At 38.3% G+C, this 18,341-nt stretch overlaps 1 protein-coding gene across 1 annotated transcript; it reads right to left on the bottom strand.

The window, feature by feature from the left end:
• Positions 1 to 5,361: 5,361 nt before the first annotated feature.
• On the bottom strand, positions 5,362 to 18,009 carry smek1 (SMEK homolog 1, suppressor of mek1 (Dictyostelium)). Its single transcript, XM_008397621.2, has 16 exons — positions 17,223 to 18,009; positions 16,926 to 17,137; positions 16,590 to 16,645; positions 16,400 to 16,498; positions 15,021 to 15,638; positions 14,373 to 14,450; positions 14,150 to 14,266; positions 12,516 to 12,632; positions 12,290 to 12,421; positions 11,327 to 11,429; positions 11,070 to 11,228; positions 9,588 to 9,757; positions 9,083 to 9,225; positions 8,391 to 8,581; positions 6,930 to 7,141; positions 5,362 to 6,523 (listed from the first exon to the last, which is right to left on the bottom strand). The coding sequence occupies exons 2-16, from the start codon at positions 17,065 to 17,067 to the stop codon at positions 6,404 to 6,406; spliced, it is 2,457 nt and encodes an 818-aa protein (XP_008395843.1). The 5' UTR covers positions 17,068 to 17,137; positions 17,223 to 18,009; the 3' UTR covers positions 5,362 to 6,403.
• Positions 18,010 to 18,341: the final 332 nt, after the last annotated feature.

Below are 18,341 nucleotides of genomic sequence, written 5' to 3'. Positions count from 1 at the left end.
CCAGAGTAACCAAAGAAGTTTATAGTTTGAGCTTCACTAGATACAATCAGAGGCAATTATTGTTAAGTGTGATGTGGCTTTGTGCCCAGGGAGGTATTGGCTTGGGGGCGGGGGGTCACCTAGATATGAAAAAGAGAATGTTTTCTGCTAGTTGTGCCTCCTGAAAAAATATTTTAGGTTATGATTCGATGTAAAATCAAGGGTTTTTTTTTTTTTCGGTGTCTTTAAGGAGACTGTTCTGTAATTACCCAGTAATGGTTTAGAATTGTAGCATGAACAGCATTCTTCTGTTCACTGGTCAAACTTTGACAAAATTAGCCGTCACTGATGCCGTAAAATACAGTTGGCAAATTGTAAAAGCTTCTATTCATCTTTCTAGATGAAGTTATATCAAATCAACATTTCCCATTCTTTACATTTATGATAGGTTACACAATTGTATAATTATTTTTTTGTTGTTTTTTTGCAGAATTGATTTGACTAGAAGACTCATTTATTGATCAACTGTGATTGGTTTCAAGTCATACCAAAAATCCAAGAGGCAGAAGAGACGTTTTCAGTCTGAAGATTAGAGCCTCTTCCTTTGAGAAGAGGATTTCTATATTTACTTAGTCCCAAGAGATATGTGATATATCTAGTCACGCCTTTAAACATGTTTCATACCCATTAGGATCCATAATTAAGTCAGATCAATTTGGTCGTTTTCTTAAAAGGATATCTTCTTTGATCAAATCCCGCCGAGCTGTTTGGTAATTTATCACTTCTGCCTACGATTTGCGTTAGGAAACTCAAGCCTTTTGGCAGGGAGGTGTTTAAAGTAAAATAGCTGTCGCAGCGACTGGTCAGCATCAATATAATGACTTTCAAACCAGAGCAGCCTTCGCTAAACTCGCTCTGAGGCCCATTTTGCTCCTTTTATGTTGTAATCATGTCATTCTGGGAACCTTTTGACTTAATTTATCTGTCACCCAGTAATTCCGTTTCCTAAAAGGAAATCTCATGGAAAGCTTGCCGGACTTCTGTTCGTGACAGGCTCTCACCTCTGGCTTAATGCGAACCAGATGTGTCGGAAGATGAATTGTCTCCACTCTTTCATTCGCTACCGACGGATGCTGACCAGGGGGAGGTGGGGGGGGACGGGGTGGGGCGTCACGGCAGCACCGGGTCCACCTTCCTCCATCTCTCCGCCTTGGGGACGCTCAGCAGCTCCAGCGTTTAACCCGGTGATTAATCACGCACACGGCGGCAGACGTGCAGTGCCGAACACGGCCAATCACCTCCATTAGAGCGGGGGAGCTCCGGTGGACACAGAGAGCACTTTGTGTCGGGATACACGGGTCATTGTCTGCTGCGACGCCCGGACCGGTGGGGAGACATGAAGCCGGGCTTTGTGCGCTTGTTTTCACAACCTCGGTTAGGTTTCCGAAAACCCGCATGAGAGGAGGCGCATTTCCCATGTTATATATCCTGGTTTGGTTAGCAGGATTAGACGGGATTACAATAACATATTACTTTTTCCTCTCTATTTAGTCTTCCTTTGATCAATTAAAGCGATCCCACCAATTTGCTATTTAAAAAAAAAAAAAAGAAATTGATTATTTAAATTGTACCTAATTTCAAGACCTGAGTGGTCTCTACTGCCCTCTAGTGATTAAGGAAGAAACTGTCGTGCTAAACCAATCATCCATACATTATGAAGACAACTCAAATCATCAGGCTGAAATTGATCAGGTTTATTTAGTAATAAAACTACCTCAATCAGATATTGGTGTGTTTTCTTGGGTGTCAACTACCTGGACTGTGCTTGCATAGATATATTTATATGCTTATGGCTGACATGTAAGGGCACAGAGTATAGAGTTTTTAAATCATAAAAGTTAGAAATGGTTCTAACTTTTAGTTCAGTTCAGTCTTGCAACACCTTCAGAATCATAAAGTTAAGAATCTCTTACACATCCTGTATTATATTCCCTGGTAATTACTCCAATATTGCGACAATCTACAGATCTGGACAGTTTATTCTATTATATGAGGGGCTTTTTCAGCTCTTTATTTGAATATCAACAAAATATAATGTTGAGTTGAAGGCATAATATTTATGACTATATGGCATTGTTTGTGTTATAAAAGCATGCCTCAATTTAAAAAAGATTTTGTTTCAAAATAACTCAGTTTAGACGTGCCAGATACAACACCGGAGGAAACAGGTTCTCCCTGGCTGTATTGTGTCTGTTTCCTTTGCTTTGCTGTGCATTGAAGGTCAGCTGTCTGAAAGAAGGCTACACATACAGAAAATCTGCTGTAATATTTATGATAGCAAAAAACATGGTCTATATAACACTGACATCTAGAGGTGTAATTTAAAGGACTGTCTTGTATCCCTATTATTACACGAAAGCTCACTTGGTAATTAGCTTAGCTGTTCTTTTTCCTGTGTACTGACTTAACTACTTACTGTGTGGAAATGTTTCCAATTATATATATAAAAATGTGTTTTTGTTGTAGTGCATATTCTAATTTAGATTGTTTATTTAAATATATCACCTACATATATAACTAAATGCATATAGTGTGCAAATCAGCTACAGTGTATAAACATAATTGGTGATAACACTGACCTCTAGATGGGGGCAAAGTTCTTTCAGTACCACCTTTGGTATGTGTAAAATATGCATCAACAGGCATAACTGAATACTGTATACGCCTCCTAAACTGAGTAGAAGATACAGAGTTTGCAATGGAAACTGAAAGCTCGTCAAGATTTCAAAATAAGTATAATTTAGATGTCATTCTTCCTTCCTTTCTTAACGCTTTATTAACAGGACTGTTATTTTCTAAAGTAACTGTAAATATGAATAATAATGACATACACTTCTGCTTGCATTACTTTTGTCTCATGATAATATGCTAACAGATTACCATCAAAAACAATCTGATGGTGCATGTTAGTCCTTCCCATTGTGTCGATGTCAAAAGTTAAATAGAAATTTCCCCGATTGCAATCCATGTACAGACAGTAAGAACTAGCGAACCAATTGTTTTTGGGGGCAGAGCCAATCAAGAGAGCTGTCAAAGACGTTTTTCATGAACCCAGCAGGAAGATGGACAGCAGTGTCCCTGATGGAGACTCTTCAGCCTGGCAGACATACAGGCGGGTCCAGTCGGGTGAGCCACTTGGCACTGGTCGTGCAGCTGGCTTTCTGGTGGAATAGGAGCTGGCACCGGGAGCAGGCTGGCCTCTCCTCTGGCAGAGATGCAAGGCAGAAACAAACACGCAGACTCTGCCACACTCCTGCAGAGGAGCAAACAGAGGCTGGCAGGGAGGGCTGCTCTTCAAAAGCTGCTGTTGTCTGGAGATGCCTTTCATGTGAATGGGAGCCTTAATAGGCGTTGTGTGATGGCTCTCGCCGCACACTGGGCACCCAGTGAACCTCTTCTGTTGGGTTTTAATTAAAAAACAATGTTTGAAAGCCACAATGCACTTGGAGGGACAACACAGTGACTTCTTGGTGGCCCTGGTGCTGTTTGTTTTGGACTTGTAGTCTGGCTCCCACCGAGTTTACCACATACACTGGGAGGTGAAGACATTTTTTTTTAAACTATGTCCCCTTATCCAGTAGAAGGGGGGTATTTTGGTTCAGCACAGCGCAGTTGCATTACTAAATATCGTCAGCTACTGTACTGCAGGCAATAATTGTTAAATGTCAAGGTTAAACTAAATATCCACATCCTTGTGAACATAATTATAAACAAGTATAAGGCTGAATTTCTATGCATGTTTTGAAAGGAAAGCATGACCCAAATTCCATGATTGCTGAAAAGACGCCTTTTTTTGACTAAAATAAAAATCAGTTGATCCCATTAAAGATACAAAAACAGTTTTTTGTAAAGTTTAGTTGAGTTAAATTCAGATTCACTTTTCACAGAAATAAATATTTCACTGAAATATTCATAGCTTAGTTTATTGCCGAGCACGTGAACAAAGATTCACATATTTTTCATGCACCTTTAATTAAAAAAATAAAACTCTTATTTTTGTTGTCCACAAACATTTTCAGCTTGATGATTTTGTACCATGTGGCAAGATGTTAGGACACTACTGATGTAAACTATGACAGAAAGTTTAACTACGGGTCGGTATGAGACTGATGATGCGATTGTGCATATTTATTTATGCGATTGTATTTACCAAAACATTGCATGTGACTAAATTGGATATTTTTTTTATACTTTTAGTGCATCGGTTCTTGCATTTTTTTTCCCCACACATCGACTTCTATTGGCCGTTTGTCTGCTTGTTTTCTTTTTCAACTAAAAGCTGCTGTGACAGGTGAACTTCCACCAGTGACATCAATGAAGGTCTGTTCCCTTTCGATAACTTTATGCAAAAATGCCAGTCTCTTTCTACTTAGAATATTTAAAACAACATTAGAAGAGTCTTATTTATAGGCGAGGCAGGAAGTTCAGTAAAAAATATAATAACTTTGTAAATTTAGACGTAGCTTTAACTGCTTATTGTGTGGAGTTACCTTTTTGCTTTTTTTATACTGTAATAGGTGCAATAATCTGACGTTGAATAGAAAATGTTTGTAGTGTCTTTTCTGGGTTATTATAATGTGTAAATCTAACCAATGACGGTGACAGAGCAGCTGTATCTACACTACAAATATACACACATTCACTGCTGCTGACTCAAGTGCAGTAGAAATGTTTTGGGTGGAAATAATCATATCCTCCTGACTACCAGGAAAAACAATATTGTCCAATCACCATTTTTTTTAAAATCCCACAGTCTTTGTAAGGTAATAAAATGTTTTATGCACTTACTTTGTCTCTTCCCATAAAATGTGTTATTACTGATAAATGCCATTTTTATGAATTAGAAAAAGGTATGTACAAAAGTCCCACCCCTTCACATGTGGTATCATTGAAAAGCCCTAAATGTCCTCTCCAGATACCAAAAGGAATTAATTAAGTAGAATGCAGGGGGTGGGAGACATTCAAGTTTAGAAATGTCCTCTACAGAGGACAAAAATGAACTACTGTAGTCAGGAGAATATACCAGCTTTTCTATGCACCTAAAGCGCCACCTGGTGGATCATAAGGACTTCAGCATCCAACAATCTCACAAAACTGGTTTCTTTAAAGCTGAGAGGACGATTTGACACTGTTCAATTTGCAGAACAAGCAGTTTGAAACAGAATAACAATTGAAATGTTAATGTGTCAAAACAAATCTTCCATTTTCCCTGCACTGTTCTTTTCTGCTCTGCCTTGGCATCGTTCTGGGAAAACATCAGCAAAAGACCAAATCTTGGATACAAAGAAACACCGACTTCTCAGGACAAAGATAGGGGACATCTTACAGGAAAGATCATTTTTAATGGTCCCAAATTTTCCGAACAACTAAGTGTACACTCTTGAAAGGAAAAGAAATGAGAAGATATGACAAAAAAAAATCATCACATCTAGAATTCCACTCAATCTTTAATCAAGATGGGATTACAAATTCTCCAAAAAATCTGCAGTTTCAAAGGGCAAAAAAGGGTAAAACTAGCTCACCTACTGAGGTCTTTAAAAACCTGTTCAAGTGTGACTGAAAACGTCCTGAACATTTAAAGGCAGGTCTTTTTTTTCTTTTGTTGTCATTTACAAAAAACAGGTGGAAGAGACAAATAGAGAACAAAAGGAAAATCATGAAAAAAAACTGCTGGCTTTTTTTTTCTCTCCAGAGAAAGAACGTCCACTGAGGAGCAACAACAATGATGACATCGAATGACAACAAGGGCAGCTGTTTGCCTCGTGCTGCCTCCCATCTGGTCCTAGAAACTAACTTAAAAGGGAACAAAAAGCAACCGACGAAGAGAAGGAAACGAGAGCAGAAGAAAAGGAAGCAGAAAGGAACAGTGAGGAAGTGAACTCTAGGGAGGGAATGGGGTGCAATAGGTGGGTGTGGGTCTGAATTGGCTGACCCATCTGGATCGCTGTGATGTCCTTCCCTGAGTGGGGGGGGGCAAAGGGTGGGGGCAGTGGGTTATGGTCCGAGCACATATGCTCTTGTGTGTACATTTGTATTAGTATGTGGTTTTTTTACTCCAGTTGAGAAATCACCAAACAACAGCGAGGCTCTCTCGTGGGAGCTCCATCATCCACCAAAGTGTTTCACGTCCACTCCACTTCTCAGACGGTGTTTGTCCACTCCTGCTCTCCTGATTGGCACTTCTATGAACTGGGAGAATCTGAGGAGGCTTTATATCCATCAGCAGTCTGCTCCTCGTTGGGCCGCCCTCTCACAACGAGGGGCGGCTTTCATTCATTCAATTTGTCTGCAAGTTTGATCATTCCTGTGAAGAGTCAATGTTCCGAGACTGTCTGAGCGGAGCAAAAGCTGCAACAGTGACTCTTTACGAGCTCAGTTTGGATTTTTTTGTGGGCGGCAGAGCATCCTCTTTACTTTCTCCGTCCTCCTCTTCTTCCTCCTCTTCATCATCATCCGGATAGTCTACCAGTCCCACTAAACCTCCCTGCAGCAGACAAGCAAAATGCCATAAATCAAAGGGCCGTACATGAGGAGTTTATGATGGAGTTCAGCAGTTGCTGTTGGCTTTAATCGGTGTTTCCTCAAAAAGCTGCCGCTAACAGAACTTTTATTTTGGTAACATGTTTGTCTAAACGGCATGTGATTGTTTTTTATGTGTGTATTATCTGTTAAAAAAAAAAAAACTGTAAAGTCGTCCAATGACACTGCTCGTAATTGCAATTAAAAGCAGGTTCTGTGTGAAAACTAACAGCTTAGGTGTGAAGCTTCATAGTTTTTACAAGTTTTATTCACTCTCTTATCTAGAGGGTGTTCAAAAGCCGTGCTAATTAGTTTTTGAAGTGTTTAATTCCTCAAGTTTTTTTTTATTTTTTTTAAGTTTTAACAAATACCTTTGTGGTTACAGCTGTCATGGGGGGTGAGCTCCGTGCCCCTGAACCGGGGGACCCTGGTGATCCTGGAGAACCTGGGTTCAGTGACGCTGATGAAGGAGGACTGGCCAGGCTGGTCTTAGTGGATCCGGAGAAGGAAAGCTTGAAGCTGGGATTCTGCCTGCCTGACAAACTCGACTTGCCCAATACTTCTTTATCCTCCGTGTCTTTCACTGTGGGTAAACATGACAACGTGAGAAGTTATTCTCACCAAACTACTTGCATTTTTCAGGGTGAGGAAGAGACTAAGATGCGCTTTACCCTAAACGAGAAAAACACAGGAATTATAGACCAGCAGTTTGCACATTAATATCTAGACATCGGCTGGGTTACCAGTATGAAAATACTCAACGGTTTCAAAAGTCCAGGTTTCAAAATTGCTAAAATTTGTTTAAGATAAAACCCCAAAACACTACTAAAAATACATTTTTGTAAAACAGTGAAATTGCCCCTCAGAGAATCTCGCATGTCTACTAACAACTAGGGATGTTTCTTCAAACTGAGCCTATTTTGGTCCACTTTAAAAATGGATGAATATATTTTGAGCTCATGGATTCTATTTGAAGATTTTATTTCTTTTGATTAATGGCAAACAAATATATACACCAAACTGAAAAGAATGCATGTACAGCTGTTTGGTAAATACAATTAAAATGCATTTTAAAAAATTAACAAAAGCTCTTTACTCAATGAAATCAAATTCTGATTTAGTTTATTAAGGATGTTTTTATTTATAGTTTTCTTTTGTTGAAATACACACTATGTACACACATACTAGACCTGCAACAAATTAGTCAGTGCAATAAACGTTAGCTATAAAACATTGTTGACACATCATTTAGAATCACTTTAGTGTCGTTTACTTAAGAACTACACACTGTAAGAAGTTGTGGGGACTGCATCATCTCCATCGTCTTCCAATAATCTATTAAGTGTTGCATTGGTATAAAGATGTGGTAATTTTTGACCAGGCTGGCTCATAACTGATGTGATCTTTCGTTTTGTTTCTCTTGGTTACCAATGTGGTGGGAGTAATGGTTAAATAACGCCAGGGTTTCCATCTAATTCAGCACTTTCTCTGTTTTTACTGTTTAGAATAATCAGGATTAACATGCTGCATGCAAAGTCAAAGCAAAGATTTTGTTTTGATTTTATTTCCCAAAAAATATGTAGTTTGAGTTGTAGTTTAAAGACTTTGCAAACAATAATTTATTTTAGGTTTGACTTAGGAATTTAGATTTGAAATTGAACTGACCAAAACTAAATGTACTCCTGTTTTAGAAATCTTTATTATTCACCATGACCTTTAATATACCATTAAAATGGCTAATCTGCAGAACACATTTACTATAGCTGGTCCTCTAATTTCTACAGCATACAATAATCTTCAGGCGTTCTGCAGAGCCATTTTCTTATACTTACATTTCTTTCTCTCCATGAATTTGCTAATAGGTTCCATGAGGTCTTCTTCGCTCTTCATCTTGTCAGAGGGAGGAACAACGGCCTCGCCATCCTCAAGGTCGTCTTCATCTGTGTTGAACCACATCTCCTCCTCATCCTCTAACGTCCGCGCGTCGCGACGGAAGCGGTGGTTCCGCAGGATGGAGCGCATGCTGTCGAGATTCAGATGGGGGGGGAAAAATTAGCTCAGGAATAAAAAGTGTTTAGCAAGTCTTTTTTTTTTTTTTATGACCAGGCACCTTTTAGTTGCCATGCCAACCACAAAGAAAAAACAGATAAACTGTATAAAAAGTAAATAAGAAATCATCTAGGTTCTGTTTGAACAGACTCTTACAGCCGGTAATTATGAATGAGTAACAATTTTCAGCATTGCTTTTCATTTTCCATCTTCAAGTTTGTGTTTCCACAATCTTAGTCATCAATGTACCCGAAGTATTGAGATAAAAAAAAAGTCAGCAGAAAATTATGAGGAAGAAAATAAGCAATCTAAAGCAAAGCATCTACTTATAATTGTACATATTCATGCTTTTTAACCTCTGAACGAAGAAAGAGAAATCACAAAAACATTATTAACTTTCAAGACAAAAACAGGTTTTCCCAACAATTCAGTCTGGAGTAGCAGTAATAACACTGCCGCGCCTTGATTTTCTCACCTATCCAGTTTGGGGTTGTCTTGTCTCTCTCGCTGCTGTTCGTATCGCAGCTTTAGGCCTTTGAATGTCTGGACGTAGTCTACATCCTCCAGAGACTTCCAGTAGTTCTCCACAATGTGAGCGGTCAGAGACTTTATGTCCTCCTAGAATGGGAGGCAAAATAAATCTATTAAATCACAGATGAAAAGAAAAGTATAGAAGACTGATGACTGATGATAAACTTCTAAGCACAACATACATCATATTTGTTGAACTAACTTTAATATCACATGAGTAATTAGATACTATTGGAACTTCTATTGCCATAAAAAAACTATTTCTTTTGGTTTCTGAGGTGGGTAATCCATGAGAAAGTGTTACTTTTTTGGTTATTTAAACCCAAGAGAATACTTCTTTTCTCAATTTAATTAATTTGACAGGAAAAGTAAACAAATTTTTAAATAGAATTTCCAATTTAAGCAGAAGCAATTTTGTGGAAAGTATTTCACGTGGGAACAATACTCACCACACGGACATATTCAAACATCTCAATCATAGCTGAGTTTAATAGGTTGTAGCGCGATCCGTTGTTTCGGAAGGCTTTAACGACGGGCTCAAACAGGAAGTTTCTCATGATGTACCGATTGTAGAACTCGTCCTTCAGGCCTACAATCCTCCTCATGAAGCGCAGGGCACCTGAGAAAAAGGAAAGATACTTTCATGCAGAGCTCCAAACTTGCACAGCTTAGGTACAAATAGCGTTACAACTCACTGGTGTGGATTAAGGGGAAAACACAAGCATTTGACACGCAAGCATCAATACATCTCTTAAGTTTCAATCACAGCAATCCACAACAGGAGCAGCAAGAAGAAATCCTTTCAGAAAACATTCAAATATCCAGCAACACGAAACTAACAGAGAAACTACAACCAACAGAGGCACAAAAATCTGTTTTCTTTGCACATTTTAACTCAAACTCATACGGCATGTCTTAAAGGAAAGAACAGACACATGTCATTACACATGTGTCAAATGTATAAAGGTTAACAAATTTTTTATGACTGAAATCAATGTGCCATCAACGACCCAACACATAACCAATATCTGAGACACTTGCTAAATACAATTCACCCTTTACCCACAATTCAGTTCAGTCATGCATTTTTTTTACAGCAGAATGCAATTTGATGTGATGTGTTAAACTGGCACTAAAGCATGGAATCATGTCTTACAATGAATCGAAGAAAAATTATTATTTTTGGAACTACGTTTCACAACAAAGTTTTGCGTCATAATTTCTATACATGTGCTTCACACCTGCATTTAAACTCATGAATTAATCCGCTTCAGTGCAATGTTTAACAACAGCAAAACATAACACATTTTCATCACTCTTTTAATTGCTCAGTATTGAGCAGCTGTTCTTTTACATTATGAACAAGTTACTCAACCAAAAAGAGATTCATTTACTGGAACATTCCCATTAGAATGAATGGTATTGTAAGCGAAAATACCTTCCTGTCATAATAATAATCATGACAGTAAAATGACTTAGCTGTGGTGAGAATTTAAAATGGAAAGAGACTGAAATTATTCAAAAATAATAGTGAAATACAGCAAAACAAAAATCCCATCGGTCACGGTGTCAGCATTGTAATTTCCCCACATCTTACGCATTAAAGTCTGTCTACAGGAATGTTGTTCATGATCAGGGTGAAGGAAACCTTAAACACTTTTCCAACATTTATCATCGCATTCTGTAGTTTACTATGAAAAATGCTGCAGTTCCACAACAGCACAAGTAACACATTTCCTTTTAAGTGGATCTTTCATCTAAACAGGTCAAATTCTACGGGCAAATTTTTAACCTGATTATTTATATTTCTTTCAGAAACTGCATCTAATAACACGAGTCAAACATATGTATCACTACAACGGTAGGAATATTCACAACTCATTGTACGTAGGTTACCAGGCAATGACTAAAATATTCATGTTGAGACTTACATAGTGCCAAAAAGGCGTGTTGAGAGGCAGTGAGAACCAGTACCCTCCTTAGGATATCTTTGTTGATGATGTAGTTCTTGATGTGATACGTGTGATGCTCAACACAAAACGTTAGCAGCTCCAAAATCAAGGCAAGCAACTGGGCTGTTTGAAAATCATCTACAGACAACAGAAAATGCAGACAACTAAATAAAAAAAAAAAACGCAACATTTGTAATAAAAATGCACATTTGCCAGATCTTAAAAATATTCAGTACCTTTGCTTGGTTTTTCTTCTGTTGTGTTGGCTAAGAGTGGAGCAGAGAGGACATGCATACAATGCTTGTAGAAAAAGCTCAGGAACTCTGTCTTTTCTGTTTTCTGGGGAGAAAAAAGAAAGGTTTTAGCATTATTTCACTAATTTCAAATGTCCTGTCTGTCTACTTCAGATCACTTGCAACAGCTGAAAATACGTAAGTTTGGTAAATTCAATTCTGGTTGTGAGAAACAATTTCTGCTTGTAAATCTATTTATTGACTTCTATATTAATGCCACAACTACAGACTAAGCAAAACATGTAGCTTAATAACCCACAGTTTGTTGGTCAGCAGGACAAGTAGCATTGTCATGTCAGTCTTGGAAATGACTGTAAAACGTAAATATTATTTGCGGAAAGCAATTATACAAGAATCCAGCATGTGTCAGGTATGTAAAAATGTATCCAAAATGGCAGGCATAGTGGCCGTAGTGATTAGGTTGGGAAAACTGAACTCATTCAATTAGCAAAAGTAACTTCAATTTATGGAAAATGTAACTGTATGTTCTTACATTCTTTAAATGGTCACAGAGTCTGCTATGAATTAACTCATGGTATATTTTCCTTCAAATTAATAAAAGTTTGTTTCTGGACATAACCTCCACAGCAAAATTTACTTCATTTCTCATTTTCACATCCGTCAAAGCTTCTCACCACGACAAAAATTGTGCTTCTACTAAAACATTGTTTTATAAAACAGATCTTGCCCCTGCTTTGAGTAAAATTACAGTCGTCTAAAACCTGATGTTGGGATGGGCGATGTGGACAAAATATTTCAATCAGAATATTTTGTGGTATCTATCGCAATAATGACAAAAGAGATTGTTTTTAATCCATCACACTCCTTTCTTAACAGTTTCAACACGTTTGATAGTGATAGAAGACATATTAGCCAGCCCTTAAAGTGAAAGCTGTGAAAACTCACATTTGCGGTTGCCAGCATGTTCTCTGGGTCCAATAAAGTCCGCAGCAAACCCATTAACTGGACAGCGCCGCCAAGTTCTGGGTCGGTATCACAGATCATGTGTTCTATGATCAGGTTGATGAGAAGAATATCCTGGAGAACAAAAAAAAGGGTTGAGTTTAAAACCACTTGTGGGAAAGTGCTATAACTTTCATTTAATTTCAGAGTATTTTTCATATAGACTCACATCATCATTTTGCTGAGACTCCTGCATGACAAACTCTCGTACCATGGAGGGGTTATACTCCACTAGATAAGAGAAAATATCTGTGGCTGCCCCACGAACCTGAACGTCATCCATTCCCTGTTGGGCAAAGAAGGGTCTGTTAGTCATCAGCTTCATTATTTCAACAAATAAAATACTATTCTAAAGATTAAAATAGAAAACGAGAAAAAAAATTTAAAAATGGAATTAAAATTTCAAACTGCTTTAAGTGTTTTTCTGATCTAATCTCAGCAGGTGATCAGGCTTATGCAATTAATCATTCTTATATCTTTCAAAGTCAGTTCCAATTAAAACAAAAATCTAATCTACAATAAACTTTTTCATTTTGCCTGTTTTGATATTGATCAAAATAAATACATAAACTTCAAAGCGCGTTTTTATGCTTTAGGCGTACTAGATATTTGATTTTGCTTGTATGCATAACTTGATGTGCTAAGGTTTATTAATTTTTAGAAAAATGCAATTCAAATAGGCCAAATATTGTTGGAGCGTTGAGCCAAAGATTCACATTCCTCCCTTTCTGTCTTAACGTTTACAAAGAAAAATACGATGTGAGCTCCAAAAGAAGTGGTGCCGCAGAAGAGCCAAAACACTGCAGCTAGGGATTAGTCATGAGGATCAACAAAACCAAAATGTTGTGACGGTTATGTTTAGAAAGACGGACCCAGCGTAGCATTTACTCCACCAAACAGAGCAACTAAAACACGCCGCTGTCCGCTTGTTTAAAACAGGATTTAGAAACTTCACTGGTGAAATACGTTTATAGTAAAATATGAGACAAACTCTTCATTCTGAGAATATCAACTATCTTGCTGTATTGTAGTCCTTGACAATAACAATACCAGCTGAATTCAAATAAAGATGCTACTCCTAAAGCTTTTTAGCCACGGTGAAAAAAACATGTTGCAGCTACCTTCAGCTATCACTGACGCTACTTTAAAAAAAGAGATTAATTAAAGAAACAAACATTAAGACGTACATCAGGAATGCCAGATTTCCATTTGTGCCTCTGATCCTTAAAGGAACAGTTTACACCAATTGGAGAAAAGCTACTAAAGATGAAAAAGTACAAACTTCTACAGACAAAATATACTTTTGCTGTAGCAACCGTTTTTACAGAGTGAAACAGTATTCCCTCACTCAACAATAAAGTAATGTATAAGTGACGGTTCGAATGTCACTGTTGATGTTTTGTGTATTCCCTCTTAGCTACAGCAGCAACATTACAGAGCAACATGACTGGGAGGTTTAAGGTTGAAAACATCTGAGGTGGAAGATTGAAAAATGCTAGATTTTGAAGAATTAGAGCATGTGAATGTCCCAAAACAGAAAGCTCGTGACATCCAGTACATTTCTGCTCCATGATTTAACATCATAAAAAATATTTCACTTTCATCTTTTCTCTTTGAGCTTTATAAACTTCATGTTGCAAGGCAACTGCAAACACGCATTCAAATCAGTTCTACAGGTTTTATTGGTCTAAATACTTTATTTCAAATTTTTCGCATGCTTTGTTTTTACTTTAGGAAAATGTGATAAATTAACGACTGATGTTACTATAAAATCTAAACATCAATAAATGTCATTTTACTCACCAGTATGACCTCTAGTGCAGGTAAAATGCCCATGTTTGACAAAGTCTTGAAAAAAGCGTCTCTGTTTTGAGGTTGTAATGTTTGTGAAAACGCACAGAACTCCTTTAAAAAGTTTACCTGAAAGAAATACAAAAACATAATTATTTGAACCATGAAGAAAAAAAACGACATCTGTCTGATTTGCATTACAAGTTGATAATTACTAATTCATTTTTTGGCATACCAGTTCTTGTCTTTTGTCATCATCTGTAGCCTCATCTGTTAGCTGTGCAAAGAGGTCTGTCAGGAACTTCTCATCATCCTGACATTAACAGGGCAGAGGTTATGAAGTGGTGAGTAGCAAGTAGATAATATGATCACAACATCACTTTCTCCTAAGACAGTCCAACATGCAACACAGCAGCTGATTAATCCCGATCGTGAGATGTCGCTAACAGAAACAAAACATCTTACAGATTAAAGTATATATAAAGGTTGTTTTTTTTATTACTTTTTGATCATGTGTAATTTATCAGAATATAATGTGAGGTTTAAAATGTTTAAACGACAAAAATAAAGTGATATTAACCAAAGTATTCAACCTGTTTAAACAGTAAAACTTTAATTTAGCTTTATGCTAAAAGGTCATATGCACAGTGTCCCTGAGTCAACAGTGAATGTTTATATGCGTTTTAGTTTGCCTCTAGCACAGCCACACTGATTTACACAACACCTCTCCATCTCTATGGAGACAGCAATACATAAACACTGGTGAGTTGACATGGTGCAAAAACACAAAGGTCATTTGATCATAAAAACTCAGATGACTTCACGCTGAGGAAAGCATAACAAATGTGTGTGTTCTACGTGTGTTTAAACGTTTGTATCTCACCTGTAGCATGCCCACTATCTCCACCTTATTGAAGAAGATGAAGGAGTGCAGGGTGGACAGCATGTTTTCCTCAAATACAGAGGGCGTGGGCAGCACCATGTCCTGAATGTACTGCACGCGATATGTCTGGTGTATTTTCTGACGCAGTTCAGGATCGGAGATGGGGATCACCTCCTTAAACCGCGCCGTCTTAGTCAGAAACTCTCGATGCCGCCGTGGCTGCGGCAGCGCTGGGTCGAATTCCAGGCAGCCGATGACGTCCATGATGCACTCGTCAGAAAACATCACCTCGAAGAGTGCGGTGCGATTTAGCAGGAAGATGCCTTTAATTATTTCGTACAGTTGGTGCAGTCCTTCTCGGTTCTCCAAGTCCTCACACACACGAAACAGTTCCAGAAGCTTGCGAATGTAGCCTTCGTTCTCCACTGCCAAAGCCAGTTTCTCGCGCCGCAGCGGCGACGGGAGCGAGGAGGCCACCAGCTCAGCGAGGTCCTCCAGGCGGTTTAGTTCACACGGCGGCAGCTCCAAACCTGGGGAAGACATGTCATCGAAGCGCTCCTCCTCAGACTCGTCCACGACTTCTTGCGTGATGTCCACTGAGGGGTCCTTTCCTTGCACCTTGATGATGAGGCAAACAAATGAGCAACAGATATTAGAGCTACATAAACAGTATATTACATTTGAGCCAGTTGCAAAGAATGTCAAGACATTCACTAGGCCCTTTGATAAATTTGGTGGTTTTTAACTAAGAAGTAAAAGAGAGAAGAAAATGATTATGCACATTTAATCGTGTATCGCTAACCTTTCATATTTTTGTTTTACTGAACATTAAACTACATGCTCTTTGTTTGTAGGCAAAGAATGGTTGAATTCCTTAGTTTTGATGCATTTTTTTGAACAGGTAAAAAAAAGGAAGACTGAATGATACTAAGAAATCTTGCGGTGGTGATATGCAATGACAATATCAGCCGCAATATCTGCATGTTTTCTGCTTGCCTCTCTTTCTCATATGTTCTTCCTCCAGTCTGTGACCTTTACCACTTTGGGCAATGTCATTTATGTTTGTTTTGAACATCTTCTGCATGAGACTGTCAAACTGGCTAAATATTATGTTAACAAGATAAAAGCAAGTTCATAACACTTAGAATATACTAGCTAACAATTTTTGCACTTCAAACCGTCCTTTGAGATATGCATATTACACATGCGATGATATATGTGTGATAAATTGAGTAGCATTATAATTTTTTTTAATTGCCCTGCCATACATCAGTGAAAGCAAACCAAAAACGGGCTGATTTTAATTTCCGCTTCACTTATTAGTGCATATCCACTACACACAATGACAGAAAAGACAAACACGTACAAAAAATAGTTACCTGACATATTTTCTCCCAGATTTCATCACAGCCAGCCTTCTCCTGAAAGCTGAGTGCTAGATCATAGTTCTCAGCTTCTGACCATACTATCAATGTGTCCTTTTTAAAAGAAAAACAACCCAAATTTACAACCTGGACTCATCAGAAAAGAACGTTTCTTTTTCAACCAAGTACTGTGTTGTGTACTGACCTGCTGTTTCTGGTACGCTGTATTTGGGTTGATTTTGGACTCCAATAGTAGTGAGCCTGCCAGATTAAAAAGGTGACACATATGTGTTGAAAATGTGCAACAAAGCCTAAAAAAAGAAGCTACTTTTAAAAAAATGCTGTTACTGTACAGAAACAAAGTACTTTATTAATCCCAGAATGGGAAATCTCAAAGTTGTAAAATCACAATCAAAACCACACTGTACAATTAACATAAAAATAATTACCAAAAAGGTAAACATTTGTACAGGGGGGGGGGGGGGCTATATAGAATCTGGGAGGTTTTTTTTTTTTATTCACCCTTCAGTTGTTCACTTACCATCACTCTCTGCTCGAACCAGGAGAGAAGTGCCTTTTAAACGCTCCACATAGCATGAGGAGACATGCCCGGTTCCACGGTCATCCCACTGTCTGTCCTCGTTGAGGGTATAGACTTTGACTCTCCTACGAGTGTCCGTCATCTTGGCAGGTGATTGTAACCGGTGTTCCCTTCTCCGAACTTCTTTGAGTCTCACAGTAGGGTTTCCTCACCTAGTAACACAACTGCAGTTTTACCCCCAACACCTGTCCACTTCTGAAGTGTTAAAAGTCTTTTTTAAAAGGGCTTGATCTTTACTTTGAAGATCGTCAGAGGGTTTTCGTAGCCTTCTCTGAAGGATTTTGCATTTACAAGTTTTTTGTTTTAGTTTTGCCAAGCCGAGTCGAAACTTATCTCACCAGGGATACAGGCAGTGCGCCTGACAGAAACAGCACAGAAACCATTGTGGCAAGGTAACGACAGTATAATGAACTGAACGATGGACAACTGACGTCTTCGTCTGTTTTCTACAAAAAACAATGGAAAGACATAACAAACTGTACGCCTACAGCTGAGACAGACACATTCAAAAATAAATCCAGCTCAACAAAACGACACTGGTTTCCTCTCAGTACAGTTTGTACGCTTGCAGGTAACGTTAGCTAACTAGTACGCTCGCTGCCTACGCTCTATATATTCACTATAGAGCTACAGTCTAAAGCAAACTCACCGCTGTTCAACACCGATAACATTATTTTTTACTCGCGAACAACAAGCCCTGCTTAAATCAAAAACAGCGTCTCCGCTCTTCTTTAAATATTACGCCAGCTAACTAGCATTAGCTGGTGTCTCTTCCCCAAGTATTCCGCCATGTTCTGGCTCGGGGCCGCGGAGAGACCTCTCTCTCATTTCTAATACTCAGACATCCCCCAAAATTGTGCAGACTAACAAAGTGGAGCAGAATAATTAATCCAAGATAGCGCTTTACATTATACTGTTATTTGCCATTCATTTCAGACGTCTTGCTCAGATAATTGCTAAGTGCCCCCCTTGAGTTTTCAGCCATCTTGGGTCCCTTCACAGGCAGTACGGGGTTTCCGACACTGCAACAACAGGGCAGCCCGCCACATTTAAAGAGACAGTAGCAAGACAAAAAAAAAGCAAAAAACTAATTTTCTACCATCGATTTCTTTTCCCATAAAAATGCTTAGTATGACCATTCGACCATTTGAGTAATATCTTCACTTGCTTTGGAACAGCTATATTTCTTTATAAGTCACAATAGTAAATTTGTATCTTTTAGAAAAAGATCTTTTAGAAATGTAAAAGCAGCAACAGTAATGTACTTACTGTGATAGGTCATATGGGCCGTGCAGTATCAAGCTATAATATCAATTTAACCATAATTCTTTCATTAATCTACCATCACAAGACAAT

The sequence above is a fragment of the Poecilia reticulata genome, linkage group LG21, assembly GCF_000633615.1.
Source record: "Poecilia reticulata strain Guanapo linkage group LG21, Guppy_female_1.0+MT, whole genome shotgun sequence".
NCBI classification, from domain to species: Eukaryota; Metazoa; Chordata; class Actinopteri; order Cyprinodontiformes; family Poeciliidae; genus Poecilia; species Poecilia reticulata.
The sequence above is the reverse complement of the archived record's forward strand: the minus strand, read 5'-3'. Positions and strand labels throughout refer to the sequence as shown.

Coding starts and splice junctions, on each gene's coding strand:
- smek1 (XM_008397621.2), bottom strand. CDS start 17,067: ATGACGGACACTCGTAGGAGAGTCAAAGTCTATACCCTCAACGAGGAC. Junction 15,639..16,399: donor TCTGGGAGAAAATATGTCAG/GTAACTATTTTT, acceptor CTCATCATCAAG/GTGCAAGGAAAGGACCCCTC. Junction 14,451..15,020: donor AGATAGTGGGCATGCTACAG/GTGAGATACAAA, acceptor TGTTAATGTCAG/GATGATGAGAAGTTCCTGAC.